At 36.9% G+C, this 22,082-nt stretch overlaps 1 protein-coding gene across 1 annotated transcript in view; it reads left to right on the forward strand.

Annotated features, from left to right (window-relative positions):
- LOC120330765 (protein NLRC5-like) overlaps positions 1–22,082 on the forward strand; it is a 61,662-nt gene that overhangs the window by 27,957 nt on the left and 11,623 nt on the right. The window contains exons 2-10 of the mRNA XM_078114347.1: positions 3,162–3,263; positions 4,839–4,982; positions 5,247–5,390; positions 8,248–8,391; positions 9,908–9,946; positions 14,383–15,762; positions 16,463–16,773; positions 18,094–18,246; positions 20,360–20,527. Of these exons, the coding sequence (XP_077970473.1) occupies positions 4,922–4,982; positions 5,247–5,390; positions 8,248–8,391; positions 9,908–9,946; positions 14,383–15,762; positions 16,463–16,773; positions 18,094–18,246; positions 20,360–20,527 (2,400 nt within the window). The 5' untranslated portion in view covers positions 3,162–3,263; positions 4,839–4,921. The remainder of the gene's footprint in view (positions 1–3,161; positions 3,264–4,838; positions 4,983–5,246; positions 5,391–8,247; positions 8,392–9,907; positions 9,947–14,382; positions 15,763–16,462; positions 16,774–18,093; positions 18,247–20,359; positions 20,528–22,082) is intronic.

Below are 22,082 nucleotides of genomic sequence, written 5' to 3' on the forward strand. Positions count from 1 at the left end.
CCTAACCTACTGTGAACATCCCCTCACTTTCAGTATTTAGTCAAGTTTTTACTCACCCTAACCTACTGTGAACACCCCCTCACTTTTATTATTGAGCTGAATTTTTACTCACCCTAACCTACTGTGAACACCCCCTCACTTTAAGTATTAATTTTCAATTTTTACTCGCCCTAACCTACTGAGAACACCTTCTCACTTTCAGTATTTAATCAAGTTTTTACTCACCCTAACCTACTGTGAACACCCCCTCACTTTCATTATTGAGCTGAATTTCCGCTCACCCTAACCTACTGTGAACACCCCCTCACTTTCATTATTGAGCTGAATTTTTACTCACCCTAACCTACTGTGAACATCCCCTCACTTTCAGTATATAGTCAAGTTTTTACTCACCCTAACCTACTGTGAACACCCCCTCACTTTTATTATTGAGCTGAATTTTTACTCACCCTAACCTACTGTGAACACCCCCTCACTTTAAGTATTAATTTTCAATTTTTATTCGCCCTAACCTACTGAGAACACCTTCTCACTTTCAGTATTTAATCAAGTTTTTACTCACCTAACCTACTGTGAACAACCTCTCACTTTGGGTATTAATTTTCAATTTTCACTCACCCTAACCTACCGTAAACATCCCCTCACTTTCAGTATTTAGTTAAATTTTCACTCACCCTAACCCTCTCACTTTAAGTATTTATTTGAATTTTCACTCACCCTATCCTACTGAGAACACCCCCTCAAATATATCAGACTATGCTAAACAGGAACGAAGTTTTTGGCAAATTTTTCAGAAACGTCCACTAGGGATGCGACGAATCCAAAAAGGTTCGGCTCGGCCGAATCCCGAGTATTTGCGCTGGACTTGTGTCCGAGTCCCGAGTCCAATACTCTCACACCTAGCTCCGAAATAAATACCTAAAGTGATACTGTTCGTGTATATTCGCCGTAAATTAAACATTCTGTGTAAGATAAGACTATGTAATTCAAAACGTTGCACATAAACATTATTGCTTTCGAGACAATCATTCGCTGAGCGGCTGGTTTAATTTAGTATAAATAGGTCCTATTCCCCGTCGAAGGAATACTTTGTTACATAACTCTGATCGACCGCCGGGTTGACTGCTGAAGACGCCGTGCTCGTGTCCTGTCACGATAAATATAACCCACACGTTTGGAACAAATTTTTTATGGAAATTTTTTTTATATGTTATCTTTTTTAGTCGTGCTGATACAGACGCTCATTCCCGTGATAATTGAGATATTAATAATGCCAACTGTGGAAGCATCGAATAAATGTATCTTATAAATATATCGTAACAAAATAGCTAGCTATTCTTCGTTTGAAAACCATCAATAGCGATTGTCGAATCCGCGGAAAATAAGAATGTGTAATTGTTGATTATAATTCAGTAAGAGAGACGCAAAAGGCGAAATGTGTTACGGCTGTCTGTTCAAACTCATGGTCATGACACGATCATTTTCATTAATACAAATAACGGCACTTTGAAAAGCAAAATCGAATTTATTAAGATTAAGTGTACTTAATAACAGATTATTGAGAGTTATGAGTAAGAATTCACATACGACTTTCGCTAACAGACAGAAACGATAAATGTGATTATTATTATGTTTCTGTTTTTCTTTCTGCGCCTATCGTTATCTTTGCAATTCCCAATTTATCATTAAGCGCCAACACCTTTTCACATTTAGAAAGGTCAAACCAGATTAAGTGAGGCAGGTAAATAATGTATTACATGGGAATATTGTTTTTACTAGATAGAAATGCCATAACTCGAAACGGCACGCAATGGTAAATTTCCGAAGTTTTTATTTATTATCTAATACTAAAATAACACATCCACGATAGTTAATAAAACAGGGACCGTGATTTATAGACTGTGATATGGAAGATCAAATCCAGAAGATGAGACCAGAATAAAATTAATATGTTAATGAATTCACTAATTAATAGCTGTCTTTAATATCTTCACCGATTTGTACTCGCACTTCTGCCTGAAATATAAAAACGAAACTTCGATGTCCGGCGTTGCGTGAGAACTAATAGTGAGAAAATGTATTTTTAAAATATAGTTTACCAACAATAATTAGGATGTCGGTCGCCGAAACGATCGCGGTGACAAAAAAAAAATTCGCGATTGTAATAAAATTACGGATAAGAAGTAAAGATGCCACGTTGCTATCGAGTCTCCAGTCTTCTAGTAATTTTCTACCATCGGTTTATAAAAAGGAATAGTCGAATTATTCGATCAGGAAAAATTTGATTTTGCCCGTCACTAATCGCGGTGTATGTAAATACTTATTGAATAAAAATAAAAAGTCGGCCCGATTAATACCCAATTACCACGAGTAATAGTTTCCAAATTTATACACATTTAATTGATGCGACTTGCGAGATTGTTTTTGTACATATATACGATTGTAACGCCACTGACATCTGCGAGTTGTACTTTTTTCTCAAAAGTACCGTAATTTTCACTATTTTATCGTTTTATTTCTCACATTTGTTTCTCTCCGGAAATAACTAGATCATTTATGGAACGATAAAGGTGAACAGTGCGACATGGTTACCGCTGATTACGGATTAATCACTGTTCGAGGATTAGCAAGTATATGCTTGAAATAGGACGTGGTAAACATTCACTAAACGACGTCTGGCAATGGAAGGCAAGCAACACGCAACACTGGAATTTATTCAGCTGACTTTCGCTGACATTTTTTTGTTCTTACGGCGTCGTGAATTTGTAGTTTTGGCGCCCAGTTTTAATTTCAGCGTAGAAAAATAGGCTGGACAGTCTCGTGGCAAAACAGAACGAAAAAGTTGAATTTCTCGTCGGATCCGCCACCAGTCTGCGCTTGACTATCGCGTGAGGTATGATATCTCGAACTCGGGTGAAATCATCAAAGACTCGGGCCGAATCCGAGTATCAAATTACGGGAGATTCGGCCACGAATCCGAGCACGAGTCCGAATCTTGTCGCACCCCTAACGTCCACACAAATTGCCATGCTTCCTGCATGGGTATCACGAACAATTTTTAGATATGCTAGAAGACGATCATAGTTTCCAGATATGCAATCCATGATATTTTATGTGAAAATGATGTACAGTGTGGCTAATTGAAAACCTATTTGTTTCAGAAACCAACATAACTGGTGCTCTTGTTGGAGAGTTGAAGGCAGAAAATATTCAGAATATACATGCTGAACATATCGTGGTATACAATCTGCTTGGAAATTACGGTACGATAGATTTACTAGTTTCAAAGTACAGTAGAAACTCTACTTGCGAAAGGGTTTGGTAACAAAAAATCCAACTTATGAAAAATATTTTCCTAATATAATTTCTTTGACTAAAGTCCGATTTTCTACATACGAGAGGACGAACCCCGAAAACTTAAAAAACTTGTGTAGTGATATTTGTTTATTTTATTTTGATTTAATGCAGTGCACAAAGCAAAGATGTCCAATCAAATTTAATATTCGAATACATTCAAATATCGCAATCTTCAAATATCGTTTTCGTGCTTATAAGCAAACTGAATATGGCACTTCTTAGAGCCGCCCTCAAATTTTTGATTCAAAACATTTTACAATTCTTTCATTATTTAACGTAATCAAAGGCGTGTGCCACGTGGCAGTAAATAACAGCGGATATGAGAGGATTTTTGTTAGTGCCGACTTGAAGTGCTCATGACAACGTCGAGGATATTCTTGATTCTAAATATTTTACGATTATCGAATATTTCAATTTAGTGGAGATAGTTTTTGCAGCCACAGCACTAAATCTAGAGGCAAATTGTATCAAAATGAATTGTTTTCAGCTTCAGTTTCAATAGCGTCCGAACAACGTAGGTAAATTTTTCTTGCGATTTAGTGCATTTAAAATAGCTCCTAATTATCATATAGTATCGATTGCGGATTTTTTTGTTATTCCGGCGTCGTTGACAATATTGTTCAGTTGAAGTTGACGGTATTAAGCTGTATTAATTTATACTCAAAAATAAAATCATAACAGCTGACATATTATTTAAATCAACATCGATTGAAACAAATAGAACACTATTGCCGGTCTCAATTCTAAACGAATGGTTGCAGGAGCAAAATAAAAATTAAAGCCTGTGGTAGCTGTCCTGCCATAGAATCAGCAACTATCTGCCATCTATCCCATTGCCCCGTTTGTTTCCAGCGGGTACGTACAATGTGTCATCACCCAGTTTCAGTTGCTAGCAAAATTCAGTGAGGAAACATGGTACGGGTAACAGTTAAACAAAAGAAAATGCAATAAAAAAAATTTAACTAGAAAAGCAAAACTAAAAAAATAAAAAACAGAAAAGCAAAATAAAAAAGTGTAAATTCTAATTTTGAATTTCATGTGCGTGTGCTCATTTTTGTTCATTCTGTTCTCTCTTAGATGTCTAGTAGGCCAACGTCGAAGGTGAACAAATCGTTCATGGTTTTTATTCGGTATTTCTCTGGTATTTCTTCTTTCCATGTGTGCCTTTTTTTATTATAAAGTAATCTATGTGTAACATGCGTTTGTTATGGCTTTTAACCAGTATTACATTTTATACAAAAATTATGTTCAAGTTTTGTGGGAATTTTCTAATAACGAAGGGGTCTTTAGAACAAATTAATTTTGTGGGTAGAGTTCCTACTGTAATATTTCATTTATAATAGTCACATGCATTGAAGTTGAAAGCGTTGATAACAAGATAAGACATATGTCCTTACAACATCTTCAAAGTTAATACTTAACGTAATAGAGTTCATTTTTTAGGTTATTATTGTGTAAATGTTTGTTCATATTTTTTGTAGGACAAGCTGAGGCATCAGCCGACTCCTTAGCGCCATCAACATCGGGATGGATCCGTCAGGCACAGCAGACCCCTGTTCGGTCAATGGCAGCAGCAGATGATGCCGGGCAGGCAGTAACCGTTCGGGAAGATGAAAAGATTTCAGGTAATTTAGATCAGTGGTTTCCAACCGCCGGTCTGCGCAAAATTTCGTTGTTTTGTTGTTTTCATGACGTCTCAATCGGTTCACCGAAGACGAGGTTGTGTTGGTTGTATGGTGGTTTGGCATACAATTAATCCGTTTTTTCAGCTTTCCTCTCCTCAGTATAATCTTGTAAAATTTTAAAACAGAGATGGTAAAGTTGAAGAGTGAAGTTTCAATTTCAGAGAATATATAATCAATATTAAATGTTTGTTCATATTTTTGTAGGACAAGCTGAGGCATCAGCCGACTCTTTAGCGCCATCAACATCGGGTTGGATCCGTCAGGCACAGCAGACCCCAGTTCGGTCAATGGCAGCAGCAGATGATGCCGGGCAGGCAGTAACCGTTCGGGAGGATAAAAAGATTTCAGGTGATTAGGAGCAGTGGTTCCCAACTGCCGGTCGGCAAAGAAATTTCGTTGTTTTGTTGTTTTTATGACGTCTCAATTGGTTCACCGAAGACGAGGTTGCATTGGTTCATTACGCAATTTCTCTTCCGACGTCTAATTTCGACGTCTTTCACGACATCTTGGCACCATCTTTCGCGACATCTTGGCGCCGAGAAATTACACTTTAGGCTTTTTCGGCTCTGATTCATCGCGAATGCGCTCCGTCAAATCTTGCAAGATTCAGCACCCTAAGAATTGGCACATGGGCTTTTTCTGTTTTTCGTGCATATCCTGATTAATATGACCATCCATATAAAACGTTATGCATATTCCTTTGTTTAAACCGTCAAGAACAGTCGAGAACAGTATAATATTCCAGTAAGATATGAACTTGTTGCGACCTTGCCGGTGGTCACGAGACGTGCAAAAAAGCATGGGCCGCAGAGATCTTTTCCAGTATTTTGAGCAGACAGTAAGATTTTCAGCCTGTTCCCAAGTTACCGACGACTTTGTCATTGTAATGTAAATTCATTTCGTTTGAAGCGTCGATCAACTGCAGAGGCATTAATATGATGAACCCGATGAAAAAAAACGCTTGATTAAACTTATGATTCTACCTACTCTACAGTCCAGATTTAAAAAAGAATCACTGTCACAATTTTGGATATCTCTTGATAACGAATACACATCGCTAAGTAATCGAGCGATTAAACTGTTGTGTATGTTCAAACAGTTTCTGCGTTTTGCAAAAAAACATTTTCATCATTTGATTGAATCAAAACAAAGCAAAGAAATTGGTTGCACGCCGCTGCAGAGCTACGTGTTACGGAAACTTCTTTAAGGCCTCGTTTGCAATCCTATATTTGTAACAAAACAGCAGCAAAATTCTCACTCGAGTAGTGCTCGTCAACCGGGTGTATGGTACACCCCAGGGTGTACCAAAAAGTTTAAAGGGTGTACCACTTCGAAAGGGTGTACCAGGGCTGTACCGTACCCAATGTTGTAAGGTACACACTATCATACGATATGCTTCTAACCCAGGAAAAACTTTCGAATTTCGATGGCTGCTAGTTTTCAAGATATTTTTGGCTTCCAAAATTGTCTCATCTAACAGATGTATATATTTAATATCACAAATCATATTTAAAATCATATCAGATCAGTTTAAGTTATCGAGGGGAAAGGATGTACTATTTTTAAAGCTAGTATCAAGATTGAGTCTTTTAAAATGTAATTGTGGCAGAAAAATGTATTAAAATGTGATTTTTCCGATTTTGAATGTCTGGAATATTTCATCGAGACCTAATAATGGGAAAATTGAAACGCAGATATGAAAACTAAGAGAAGATCAATTGTTCATACCGTGTTTCCCCGAAAATAAGACCTAGCCTGTATTTTCAAAATGATTTTAGTATAAGCCCTCCCCTTAAAATAAAAAGACCAAGTCCTGGTCGATAGCGCAAATTTTTTTTTTTGACCAATTTGATAACAAGACACATACACGTTTCAAAAGATTATAATCTATATTTAGCAGTTTTTTTAAATAAAAATGTGTTATTTATGAGTAAGTATATTTGAAAATCTCGTGATTCTCTACTTTGTAATTTTGTTTTTGACAAATGAAAATAAAAGGCATCCCTCAAAATAAGTCCTAGTGTTAATTTTAGAGAGTAAATTGAAATAATACCCTCTCTTATTTTCGGGGAAACACGGTAAGCATCTTGATGTGCTACTACTAAACTTCGGAGCCTATTTTCCCGATGTTGAATATCAGAATCTTGGTTTTCTAATATGGGCCCTTCAGCCATTCACAAGTGGAAAGGTTGCTCTTGAACACATAATTGATGAATTACAATCAGATCTTGTACGGAAGGCAGAGTTCAAAGCATATAAAAACTACAACAAATTTTAGGCAGAACTATTAGAAGTTCCCGAGTATCGCAATCTTTCACAAAAAGCTGTCACCATTCTCGTACGAATGCCTACAAACCTACGACATACCTTTCCGAACAAGGGTTGTCTGCACTCATTGAAATTAAATCCAACAGCAACGGTCACATTGACTAAATAATAAACCATTGCGCCAACGTGAACATATACATATAACTTCTAAATATTCAGTTCTTCATTTATTAAAAATGTAGGACGGCGGGGTGTACCAGATTTCAAGAATTGGTTGAAAGGATGTACCATTACAAAAAAGGTTGACGAGCACTGCACTAGAGTCAATTGTATTTGTACATGATTTGGTATGCACATGTTTTTTATGTGAGATGTTTTATGCGTGCCTTTCTTACGCATAATGTGTGCCTAGCACTGCATACCGCAAATATACGGTATTATTCCATGTTTCACCTATTTCAATTTTTGATCGGCACATTATTTGATAGTTTTTCTCCGTGTGAAATGTTTTTGAGTGTGCCTTTTTTGTCTAGAGGCATATTGAGTGCCCGAAATTGCAATATAATGCGCAAATGTATGTTATTCTTTTTTGTTCCGGTCATTTCAATTTTCTGCTGACCTGCTAGTACATTTAATTTAATTTTACCGGTCTGCCATGGTAGAAGGATTGGTAACTACTGATTTAGAGCACGGATGCATTTTGCTTTTTCAAATTGAAAATTCTACTGTATTTGCGTTTTCTCTTTTCAACTTGGTGAGATCAGTTACCACGATTCCATAGTGTAGTATATTATTCAATATTAAATGTTTGAAGTTAAAAGCATTGATAACGAGATAAGTCAAACGTCGTTACAACATCTTCAAAGTTAATGTTTGAATTTAATGGAGTTCAATTGTAGGCTAATAATGTGTAAATGTTTTTTCACATTTTTTGTAGGACAAGCTGAGGCATCAGCCGGTTCCTCAGCGCCATCAACTTCGGGAAGGACCGGTCAGGCACAGCAAATCGCAGTTCGGTCAATGGCAGCAACAGATAATGCCGGGCAGGCAGTCACCGTTCGGGAGAATATAAAGATTTCAGGTGATTTAGAGCAGTGGTCTTCAAACTTTTTGAGACACGACCCCATCTACAATATTATTACGTAATATAAGTACTCGCGACCCCAATTTATATATATATATATATGTTCACCTACAGACACGAAAAAAATATTTATCAAATTCGGAAATTATATAAAAGAACCCAACAACAACCATATTTAATCAGTGTGAAGAATGCGACTGCTTCCTTCCAACGAGATCTTGCATTCGTGGCTTAATGTTGCTTAAGCTCAAACGCAAATCGTGTTCTACGTTTAATCGATTTCGGTGCTTTGATTTTAGCGGACTCATAGCACTAAAAGTAAAGCTTTCAAAAAGATTGATCATACGATATTTTTCTTTTATGTTTATCAGCCATTTAATAAATTGTAATTATCAATATGACGGTAGCCTGGAAAATGAGGCTTTGCAGTAAAAGCAACGGCCACTGTACAGTACATTTAAGACATAATAACGATTTACTTTAAAATATAAATTACTGTCGTTAAGCAATAGCCTTATTATAAAAGAAGTCACTCCAATTCGAAATATCGAAACTTGCTAGGCTATGTAGCGTTATTCAACTTAACAGTGCAGACTACACGCTGTTGTGTATTTGTGTCATAGAACGCTGTTTTTCACACAAACTAAATTTGTGACTATGATGTCATAATTGATTTATCGTAATTGCTCTTGATATTACCTGTCTGCGTGCTTGGTATTCATTCTTTTGTTTGAAGTATCTAGCGTTGGGTCGAGAAGACACACACATAATAAAAATAATAAAAAAAGAGACAACGATGGGCACTCGGCGACCCCACTTGGGGTCGCGACCCACACTCTGGTGACCACTGATTTAGAGCATGGATGCATTTTGCTTTTTTAAATTGAAATTTCTACTGTAGTAAAGTTTTCTCTTTTCAATTTGGTCAGATCAGTTACCTGAAATTGTCCATTTTGAGTGATGTGAGGCCCGCGGAACACAATTGCGTCGCGTTGTTGCATATGGCGTAACAGTGCCCTAACCGATAACTTGCGCGAAGCGAACAACGCATGTTATAAGATCAATAATTTTTGTGCAATCTACTGCTAGAGAACCTATGCACAGTGCGGCTCGTGGTTTCACCCTAGTTAGTTATTTGTATCTGGCCCTCCAGAAGTATATGAACCAAGATGGCGGAACGTAGTATGTGTACCAGATTAGGGTTATACCATAATTTTATTCCAATTTTCCTTATTTTAGTTCTATGGGCTGACGAAGTGACTCCCATAGTATTTATACCTGAAATTATGGCCTAACCAGGTTCACATACTACTCTCCGGTATCCGCCATCTTGGTTCACATACTTCGGGAGTACGGGCCCTCCTGCATTGAAGGTTGCAATCCGCTGGCTTAGCTTATGTGAAATTATCATTCGGGTTCACTGAGTCACAGTTGCTTCGTTCTCTACAGTCCTATAAATTCTACTATAAATGCATTAGCAACATCAAATAAAATTTCGTTATTTTTCATCCAGGTTCAGGAAAATCATCTTCTAAAAACTTCTTCCAAAAACGTGAGTCTGGCTTTAGTTTTGTATTTACTTTGTGTGTGATAAAAACTGTTGATGCAGGACTTGATCAAATCTCACTTGTGGATCGTGGACTCCCTACATAGGGTGATTGGATATCCCGATGCCAATGCTTTTGACGCCTGGAGCCCCCCCCCCCCCAAAAAAAATCGATTTCATGCGATTCACGGAACAATTAACGCGAACCCCCGTAAACAGGCATCGAACAAAGTTGTGATATATTGCCTAACAATTTGTTGCAACAACAATTTATTGACCATATGTAACTAAAATAAATTTTCGCGTTGATATTATTGCCTTTGTCGTCTGCCTAACTAATGAATTTCTAAAATCTTTCCTAAGTTTTAATAAGCATAATCAACTCAATGCTCACAGCACGCAGTCTTAAAGATTTCAGTTTGTCTTTGTGTTCGAAGCCGTTAATTTCACGTTGTTGCGTCACAATCACAACAATCACGCATTTTCCTCTGTTTGTAATAAAGGACATTAATAACAGCAACACACAAAAACTCGACTGCTTTCCGAGTACCCCTGGAAATGTACTTTTAAACCCCTGCACGTTTGCGACCCCAGGTTGAAAACCCCTGGTTTAAAGTGTTAGTAAAGCACCAACTCTCTCGAAAAGGCAAAAATGGCATTTTACGTAGAATTGGTATTTTCCAAAGTACTATAACACTCTGGAGTGCTTGTAAATTAACGAGGCTAAATCTTCCTCGTTACTAGTTCAGCTTGCTCTAAATGTAGATTCAAGTAAAAATAGTCTTGCTGCGGTGTTAGCATACTTCATGAAAAATCGGGTAACTTGGGTAAGAGTGACAGTAGTCTAGTATCTGTAGAGTAACTGTTGACCCATCTATATATGTCTACTCTGATGGTACCATTTACCATTAACTGAAGTACAGCTTCAGGTATCGGCTCACAGCCACATCCAATACACAGACTATCTCGATGGAGCGATAGATACCGGTACTAACATTCAATATCGAATTACAAGGAGTACTTCAGCAATTTTACATGCATCCATAGATTACTGCTATATGACCCAAATTCTAAAACACAAGCTGCAAAAAAGTAAGGCAGAGAAAGCCTACATACAGGTCGTCGCAAACAAATCTAACCGTGCATCAAGTGTTTACGAGATATTTCTGGAATCGAACTAAACGAGATTTTGCTGTTGCATTTTTGAGAGACAAGTTTACGTGCTCAAAAACCCGGCTTTTGGGAAGTTTGGCCAATGGGGTCCCAGGTTGCACTGCCCAAAAGATGCGTATTATCACTGTATCTGCTTAAGATGTTTCATTTCCTGTTGTGTTACAAACAGCACCGGTACATCCGTAAGGGTTTCTGAAATACCGGAAAAAAATAAATACACAAACGAGGATGACGCAATATTTTATCAGTTGGCTCACCCTTAATGTAAACAAACTTTAATATCATCACTACACCACACAATAAATACCTAACGACCAAATATGAAATCACTAACGAATATAATAAACAAACCACCTCTGCCGGCACCTCAGCACCCGACAGTAAAACAAATACAAACTAATGTATACAAATACATTAGAATATAAAATTCCGCAAAGAACTTACCGAAAATTCTTGTCTCAAGGGCCGTCAAGCAGCAACTTGAACTTGGAATCACAATAACTTGACTAAATAATTTAACAATATTACAATGAACAATGTGAGGAATATCAATGACACACTGTTTATTATTATGACAAATAAATATAAATAAGTCGCCCATTAGCTATAAATCCTAAGACAACACTCTCAGGCCGATGTAAAAACAGCCATCAGAAACTTCAAGAATTCTGCAGCATGCGGTCCGCTAACATCAGTTTGACAAAAGTCATTGTGGTACAATAACCAGGCTTTGGAAAAGGTGGACTTTTATTATCATAAGAAATGAACATACTTTCTTGAGATATGACAGGGGTCACCAATCTTCATGAAACAGAGCTCTACTAACTGGGTACCGAACCAAGGTCTACGGTACCATTTGGATGCACTTATGAAAAGCCAATTAGATCGATCAAGTTTTTACCTATTACTATTAATGGGATTTAGTCACGAGGAGACGCTGATAATGTTAGAGATTTTTCATGGAGGTATCAATTATTACATTACATGCAATTATTACATAGAAATAAAATATTATTAATAACAGTTTCATTTTCAAATTCGATGTTTTTGAATTAAACGTTTTAAAATGAACAGCCAAAATATTATTAATAACAGTTTCATTTTCAAATTCGATGTTTTTGATATAAAACGTTTTAAAATGAACAGCCAAGGATATCACAATGTGTCAGCATTTTTAACAAACACCATGTACAAGTTAAGATATAATGGACTTCAAATGTTACAGTTAACAAACACATTTACAAATCGAGAATATCTTATTCTCAACCTGGATCAAATCTGGTCTATTCTCCTTGACAGTTAGTGGAAACCTGGCATTGCATGCTTTCCACCAGTGTGTTGTACTGATTCACAAAGATGGGTTGAACCAAACAATCTCTTGTGACTTGTTCATAGACCACTGAACGTTTCTGTGTCAATTACGTCCCAAAAAGTTTGGGACACCCTGATAGGCTTCGAGGTAGAGGTCATTTGAAAGTTTTACAAGCCCCATCTGTTCAACGTCAAGGCTGAACGTTGCTCGGCCATGCTTAACACGTCCATGTTCAATAAAGCATGGTTGTTTATACATGGATTAGTAATGAATAAAGCATTGCATAAGCTGACCCAGTGTGTGTGATGCCATAATTGGAACAGTATTAAGTGACCATTGACATTACTCAGGTCGCATATAGATAAGGTTGATCATTACAATAATTGATGAGTAGTTCATGTATCAGTATGCTTTAAACAAGAATAATATTAATAAATGCAGCACACCGATACGCGCCATTTGAGCTAATTATAGAACAGACCTTCAGGCGGCTCATTTGGTCCTTACGGGCGACCGTGCACCGTGTTGGTGACCCCTGAAGTACGATATCATTAGGGCAAACTGTCCATGATAAATTTAATTTTAGAACTGTTGACATTTGGTCGATATGTCTCTGGCAAGGTTTATTAAGCTGAGTGTTCTCAAGTTTATAAATATCGTTTATGTACATAAGCATATACCGGTAGATGACTTTTCCAGTGTATTGTATTGTGTGAGCAAAAGAGCTTCTTGTTTTCGAACATATTTAAACTCATGAAACTAAGCTCGACTGGCGCTGAGTATTGAGTTATCAACTTTGATTATCTTTGGTTGTTTGAATCTCCCACGGGAGGCAAGTATGTGCGAGAAGATTGTTGAACTCTTCGCGCCACCGTACCGGTGGTTCAAATAGTGGTCGATTACGACTTTCTCCACTATCCAGTTCATGCATCTAAACAAATACCTCATTACCTTTTCTCATACCCGACATGGACTGGCAACCAAACGAAAGGCCGTGGTTCGCCATATGATTAAGCCGTTTTATGGGCTTTCCTCCCTACTGAGATAAGGATTTGAATCCTATCTTTTGACAGTCGTCTATAAGATCATGTCTACTTACTTTCTCTGTTCAATAGTTTTGGTCGCAACGGAAATCAAAATCATATAAAGTACAAAGAAAACTTCAATATGTGCAATGTCTGATTTATCCGAGACATGTCTTACTGTTTTTCTGTCATTCATACAACTCATCAATTGTACTTGAATAAAGGTATTTCAAGCATATACTTAGCGCCATATACAGAATCTTTGATTGCAGTGAGACAACGACTAGCTGTTAAACATTATATCTGTTATACTCTACAAAATTGTAAAATTACCAAATCTAGACAATTGATGCAGACTGTTATTGAAGCAGAGAGTTCAAACTAGTATTTTCCGTCTTATGTCCATTCATTCATTACTTTCCGCCTTATGTGTATACTACTTGCTTCACTATTTACAGTCAACAAGAGATATTGTTCAAACTGAAAACTCCAGTGGCGCGATCTGTTGGAGATTTCTAGGTTACAAAAAAAAAATCAGATTGAAAACCAGGCGGTTGAATCTTTGCGCTATCATGTTTTTTTACTAATAAATAAGATATTAAAACAAATGATTTCACAAACATTGATATTATGATCCTGAAAATTGTTGTCTAACTTTAGCTTTCACAATTTTCTATTGTCGTTTTTATTCACAATCACTTCATAAATCAAAGAGATAGAAATCAGAATGTCGGTTAATTTTATATTTGGAAAATACGTAGAATTTGATGGAACCAAAGAAAATTTTATGTTTTATTTTACACAATATCACGTTTGTGCGAGTTTGCACTTTGCTGCAAATAATGAACATCGGGAGCGAGCATGGTGAACAAAACATCATTGGAGCCAGATTTGCCTTACACTCGACTCGTTCTATTAACAACTATTTTTAGGAAAACATGTGGCCAAATTCAAAAAAGTAGTCAATCGCGATGCGTATAGGAAATCAGAGGATACGATTACTGGATTGTACAAGGATCAAAGGCTGGTTGAACCTGAGTTCGAAGTGAATCCACGAATAAGAGAATTGTCGCATTTTTTTGGAGGTGAAATGGCGCTGAAAACAAAAGAATATCGTAAAGATGCCGAATTTAGTGCATTGGCGGAAAACATTAGCGACGGAAAGTTTGTTACCATTAGGCAGTTGACCGAAGGTTTCCATTCAAAAAAAAATCGGTTCATTGCAATCGTCGGACCGGCTGGGAGTGGAAAAACAACAATTACGAAACGCTTGGTCCATGCTTCGTTCGAAGATTCATCGGTATTATTTTTCAGAAGATGGTTCAAGAAAAGCTTTGACGTTATTTATTTTGTCAACATTCGCGATCTCCTTGAATCGGATTCAATTACTGCGATGGAATTGCTTTTCGGAAATATCACTGATTTGAGTGAGAAAAGCCATCAATATGGATATGAGTGGATCATTGAAAATCAGGAAAAAGTCATATTTTTCTTCGATGGTTTAGATCAGGCGACTTGGTCTCTTAGCGGACCCCACCCCAAGATAAATCACAAGGAAAAGGCAAGTACACCAACGGTGGTGTACAACGTTATCACTGGTCATCTTTTTCCCAGAGTTAAAATTGTCATCTCCTCTCGCGAGCATAGCATAGCTTCTCTCACTATTGACCTTCGACCCCAGCTAATCTATGCTTTAGTAGGTTTGAGCCCAGATGACGTCAAGAGGTTATTCATCGCACTCCTTGGTGATATCGGCCAAAAGCAATGGGATCGGATGTGTTCAACCTCTCCTGCAATTATTCCTCTGTCTTCGGTCCCAGTATTTTTAATATACAACGCCATCGTTCAGAAGTTCAACCCGGAAAATCCACCAGATACCATGACAGGAGTTATGTTGGAGATCCTTGATATTCTTCTGAAATCCCAGCATGTCAGAGATAAGCAGGTTCTGCACAAGTTGAAAGAAATGGCTTTCCGAGCAATGAGTGAAGGTCGAGTCGTTTTTACAAAAGACGAATTACTGAAGTTTGGAATAGATCCAGATTCGATTCAAGACCTGGCTATCAAAGTTCCAGGCCGCACAAGGGCGAGTCATTGCCTGCTTGAAGGAACCCAACAAATATATTTCTCGCACCAAGTAATTGAAGAAAATCTTGCCGCCATGTTCGTGTCAGAAATGGGAGTTGGAGATTTTGAAGACTTCGTGAAGGAGTTCATTCATCAAGATCATTGGTCGGTTGTTCGCAAATTCGTGTGTGGAATAATTCTCAACCCGGCTTTGGCAATAGATTGGCCTCCACAAATGCTTCAAAGTAAGATATTGTTGCATTTAACCATTAGTACAAATCTGAATTGAGTCCCGTTTAAATTTAATTCCCAGTTTGACGTAATTGGGCTTTGGTTCGATTTGAGTTCTTTCCAAGCCAAAAATTGACGACGCTCACGTTACGCTCATTTCAGCTAGGAGGCTAAACTTACAATGTGCGCTATATACTTGAATTTTACGTTGGCATTTTATTTGTGTCACATTGTCAGAAAAAGATCAAATATTGGTTGCAAAGTTGCGGAATAGAAATAGTCTGCACTGAGTTTGTAATTAAACAATGAAACAAACAAATCTGGTGGATAGAACTGTCCGTCTATAATAAAAGTTTATTTGGTCTATAAACATTAAGAGTTTCATTCCTACTTCGTTGGGTCTTAAGTATGAACGAGACAAAACCCTGCCTTGTATTGATTTAAGTTTGAACGAGACAAAATCCTGCCTTGTACTATTAGAACATGAGTTGCAATGAAAAATTGAAGTAATAAATGTCGGTATTTGTAATTACTTTTTTGTTCTGTAAAAATTTGACATATTTATATTCGATTTAATGTATTATTACTTGAAAATTTCTATTCAAACTGGATATAACTAATATTCATTTGTTTTTTGATAAATCTCAATTTAAAACTTATGTTTGTATTGTGTCAGTCAAAGGTGGTAAGACATTCTCAAAGCCTGTTTTATAGGTAAAGATAAGAAAGCAAAAGAAGAAATACTGAGACGTAGCTTGAATGAACAACTGAAGGAAACAAACGATTCAACCGCTTTGATGGAATTGTTCGGAGCTTTGTACGAGTCGAATGACGCTGAATTGATTCGATCCCACGTTCATGATATCGATTTCGAGGAAGCAACAATCAACCCCAGTGGAATGCTGGCAATATCGTCAGTTATGCGTCGAAGTGGAAATCTAAATCTTCTGCGTTTCTTTGAATGCAATCTCACCACAGAGCTATTTGATATCATGATGTCAAATCTGAAGGATTCCCACCTTAAGGTTTGTTTATTTCAGTCTTCGCGATGATTTATCAACACCGCGTTATTCTCCATCGTTGCAATTATCAATGGCCGAAATTACCTTGTTTGGCTCACTCTTGCTTTTATACTTATGCAGTTTACGCGTTTTGTTTGTTTCATTTACTTCTAATTGTAGAGAGTTGCATAGAATATATTTGACTGGACTCGTCACCACTTGTTATAATTGTTCACGCCAGGGGTGCACAACCTGCGGCCGTCGAAGGTAATATGGGCAACCGTGTTGATGTGTGTGTTACTGTCAAATAATTTATGTTTTATGTTGGCGCTTGATTTTTACGCGAAGTTATAGCAGTACTTGTGTCTGTAATGAAAATAATTGATCAGGATCATAAATAAATAACATTTGGTAATTATTTTTTTATATTGTTAAGCGGGATTTCGTCATTCCATATGAAATTAGATATTTTTCGGCGTTTATGTAAAGAAGTTACTATTTGAGACCCTGCTCACGATGAAGCCACTTGTTAAAAAAACTATCTTTTTCAGCGAAAAATGATTTTTTTTTTGGTTGCTAAAATTATTTAATCCATGAACAATACGAGAATTTAAAATGTATTTTTATATTGATTTACTTCTGTTAGACCTAATTCGCAATTGGGTCGACCTACAACATAACAACATCGATATTGTGATATGGCTTCCAGCACCGAAATTCAATTGTTAAATTTTGGCAATTTCACAAAGTAAAGCCAGCAAAGTAAAAATTCGTTGCGCTCTCAACGACCTTTAAATTATCTGATTCGATAAAAATACTTGGCGGCCGTAAACATTTTACGAAAACATAATGCGGCCGTCGTCTAACGAGAAAAGTTTGTGCATCCCTGGTTCATGCCTTATTTTTATTTTCATAAAGAGTTTTATTCAGACACCTCATCAATTAACATTGCAATCGAATTAATACCGATGCTAGGACAACTCACCACTGGATGGCCATAATAAAATATATGGGACTGATGCAAATAAGTTGGATTCGTTTTGAATCCATCACATGGCATCGATGCATTCTATAACAGCTTGATAAAATTATTTCAGTCTGGGATTAGCAAAACTGCGAAGTAGCTGTTTGTCAATGATTGCTGGTGTTGGAGTTTTATTTTTTTTTTAATTTTCTGCTGTCTACGATCATCGAATCATGGAAATAATTTTAATTGAAACTGCAAATCCTTTCAAAATTGAAAATATTAATATTGGAATCGATTGTTTCAGCCCGTAGCGAGGAGTCATATCAAACATTTTATTTAGCAGCACTGAATTGAAAATTGCCGTTATGTATACATAGGTCAAGAAGTTTGTCCTGGGCAACGAATTCAATGCTGAAATATTTGCTTCTGTTACAAAATTCACGGAATCTTACGTTGATGAAATGGTGTTGGAGAAGTGCAAAGGAAATGATGAAGTTGGAATCATCAGTAGAAGCGGTATTTCTAAGAAAGTGAGTTGAAGTTACTAGATTCTATGCTATGCTATCTCTTTACTTAAAGATAACTAATTGACATATTATTTCAACTAATAACTAATGTGCATGATGTTTCATCTTTTAATGTTGGCCTCGTGGTTGGAGTAATAACACCCGATTAAAATAGAGATGAAAGCATAAGAAGCAGTCGAGTATTGGTCTTTGCAAATCTTTGAATATGCGATTTGTAAACCTTATCAATATATATTGGGCATAATATATATAACAGTAGTAAAAACAATAGAGTATAGGCAAAGTCTGGGAGGTAGATCTAATTGATTTGATTGAACTCTTTGTAAGGCGTTTCCTGCATTTATGCTTCGAATAAAATGAGGAATATGATAAGAAATCAAGATTTCCGATCCAGCATTGACTACGCAATTTATCACACATGACAAGGCGTGGACAGAAATTTTTCAATCGGGGGTTCTGAAATTTGTAATTGCCAAGTTAGACTGTAAAGGCCGGTATACACGACAGCATTATAACTCACCGCACCGTGACTCTACACTCTGCGCACTGTGCGGTATGCGCGAAACCGTGACGTCAGACCTGTCTTCCGTACGTATCGGTACCGTACCCTATTGAACCATAATTTAATATTCAATGTTCAGTTAAAATCTGGTAAAAAAAATCGAATTGGTGAAAGCTGAACGGTTTGGAATAATCATCAACGATAAGAACACACTTGACAACACAAAGTACCCCGCATATCATACTGTTACCGTACCAATGTACCACGGTACCGGTACTGGTGATATTACAAACCGCACGGTAACCGGTAGCCCTAGTGGGACTGAACTTCAACCGTTGTAAAAGCAACTCGAAAACGATAAAAGCAACTCGAAAACTTTCGCTTGTCACATGAAATACAACCAGTTGTCTCAGAAAACCACCAGAACGAGCAGAGCAAGACTGTCAGTACGGTGAACTGCGGTAAGAAAACGCTACTCAAGCGTTCTCCAACTCAGACAAACGCAGCGCAACGAAACGTAGTCCATCGCAGACGAATAAAATGAAAAACAAACCAAAAAAAAATACGCTGTGGTTGTTTGCACACTGTTTACCGGCCTTTACAGCCAGGTGGTCTGGCCGGCAGTCGGAAAATGCGGGTTTCCATGAGAATTGTTGTTTTAAAAAGTGTTCCAAGCTACGAAAAATTGCTATGTGTAATACAGACGAATATTTTTTACAAATCGAAACTGAATATGTCAAGATTCGCCAGGAACAAGGGCTACAAATAAAAATTGCGGACCGAATAAATCGCCTTATTCGGTTGCAATCACGTCAGTTCTACTTTAGACCACAAGCGGCGTTTCGCGAATACCGGTACGGCAGCAGTAAGACAGATTGACGTTAGAAACAGCATAGCATGCAGAGGCAGTGGTCTTCTGAAAATGAGTAACAAGCTGAGATCGAGAGTTTCATATTTCACAAGATCAGGAGGGATCGATGACCAAGGACAGAAACCTCCTTTCATAGTGAAATACGATCTTTCAAGATTCGTTGACGAGCCGAAGTCTAAAGAAGTGGATCTCCCTTTAACAACCGAATCCGAACCAAATTTAAAATTTCATTTGGATATTGGTTTTCAATGACCAAATGAAGTACGATTATTTGACTAACCATTGCATTCCGATAAAATGAATTATTGCGTTTATGCAGAGGAGAGCTCAACGTTTATTCGAATTGTTTTTGGTTCACAGCGTCTATTCGTTTTCTGCAATTCTTTTACGCACGTACTACCCATGGTATGCAATGCAAATAAACCTAACTTCATTGGTTGGTTCGAGGCAGCTTCATATCAGCTCGGAAACGGAGCCATAAAGTTTGCTGCGCTTATTCGGCGCGTGGCAAGTCGCACCTATTAGTCGTCAATTTTTTTCACTTTCCAAAAAGGGGGTTTTCAAAACATTTCATTTATTTTGTTTGAATTTCGCAAGCCCATTATTTGTGACTGTTCTGTCAAATCACTAATGAAATATACAAAAAGTTTGATTCAATCGTTTCGAACTTTTTACAATTTCAACTTGACTTTACTCAGGTTATCACAGTAAATGCTGAATAAACTTGATCTATCTTTATCCAGGTGCTTATCAACAAGATAAATTTGTATGGTAGCAAGATGTCAGAACAACTCAGCATTGAAACGGGAATCGTTTGTTCCAAGTATAATGTTGAATATCTGAATCTGATCTATGCTAACTTGAGAGAGATTCATCTTCGTAATTTCTTGAAACATGTTGGGAATGGTAAAGTAAGTGATTAACATTGTAAAAATATAAAGCACAAACAATTGATTTGATTAATATAAAATTAGACCAAAACATGACGATTTGGTTTATTTTGAATTGAACATCATAAAGGATGCAAGTCACTATTTACTTTATGTAGAACCGTGCTTCTCTAACTTTATGTTCCTGTGGACCCTTCATGCTTCTCTGAAGTAACCACAGCCCCCACAATTTTCAAACCGAAAAACACAATAGGAGAACATAGCATAGAGCTATTAGGGACAACATTTAAATTAGTTGCCACTCCTCACGTACGCAAATAGCTGATTTATCTCATGTGAACAAGCGTAGAAAATCCATGACCACATGAGTAAGTGGAGACGAAGGGGATAATGATTTTAAATGCAGTGGTGTTATGCTCACAACTACTTGTTTGTGTGCGATATATTCATGAATATGATATCAAAACTAAATTTTCGTTTTTCCCCTCTTTTTTAAACTGCTACAAAAATGCAGATGTAAGGAAAAAATTTTAACATTTTTTTTTATACGGAAGGCTTAAATGGAGATGAGTCTTTGTCATATTTTTGCTGTTCAGCCATCTTGATGCTAACAGACTGAATGTGAAACTTTCATAGAGCAGTGGTTCCCAACATTTTTTTCTGCGATTCCAATTTTTGTAAAACCAAATACTACAGATACTCGCGACCCTACAACGAGAAAAATTAGAAAATCAATATCTTCTATTCTAAACATTCTATTTAATCAATGGGAACAATGTGCCTGTATATCGACTGTAAGTTTGATTGCGCTGTTGTAGGTAACTGTTTATTTGGTTCAGTGGTTCCCACTCCTTTTATACTCAATAAAACAATAGCAAAATCAATAAAAATGAGCTCGCGATAATAAAATATTGCAATGAATGAAAATAAAATACACTGTGTCTGCGATTTGGCACAGACTCGAACAAAGAATTGCTAAACACCAAAAACAGTTTAAGGTTTAAACAACAAACGGTCGATTTGGGGTAAAATATTACCTTCGCATTCACGTGGGCAGTGAACGTTGGCTGAAAAGTTAAAAATTATTGAACACGTTTGACGATGCTCCGATGAAACGGGGAACTTTCAGAACATTTGAGTTTTTTAGCAAAACAAAGACAGCCTTGATAAAACGTGGTAGGTTTTGAGAAAGCGTACGAAACTCTGAGAAATGGAAAGATGCTCTTGAATATGGATAAATTTGAAATCCTATTATGTATATTTCAACAGTGTTTTTTGTTTAGTCCCAAGTTAAAATATTGCAGATTGCTCCATAATTAATTCGAAATCGAAACAGAATATGAAAGTAAAATATGTAGAAACGTGTGCGGGGTTTCATCTTATGGAGTGCATTTATTTGGTTTGATTTGTTGACGATTCGTTTTTGACTGCGTGGAGGCATTTGAAATTATGTATAAAATGCAACACGCTCCTTATTTTTGATTTAGGAATGTTAATTAGATATCTAAATACAATCATTTTGCAACACTAAAATGTTTCACTCTTATAAGGTGATGATATGGACAAAAACACGTAC

Source organism: Styela clava, chromosome 7 (genome assembly GCF_964204865.1).
Source record: "Styela clava chromosome 7, kaStyClav1.hap1.2, whole genome shotgun sequence".
NCBI lineage: Eukaryota > Metazoa > Chordata > Ascidiacea > Stolidobranchia > Styelidae > Styela > Styela clava.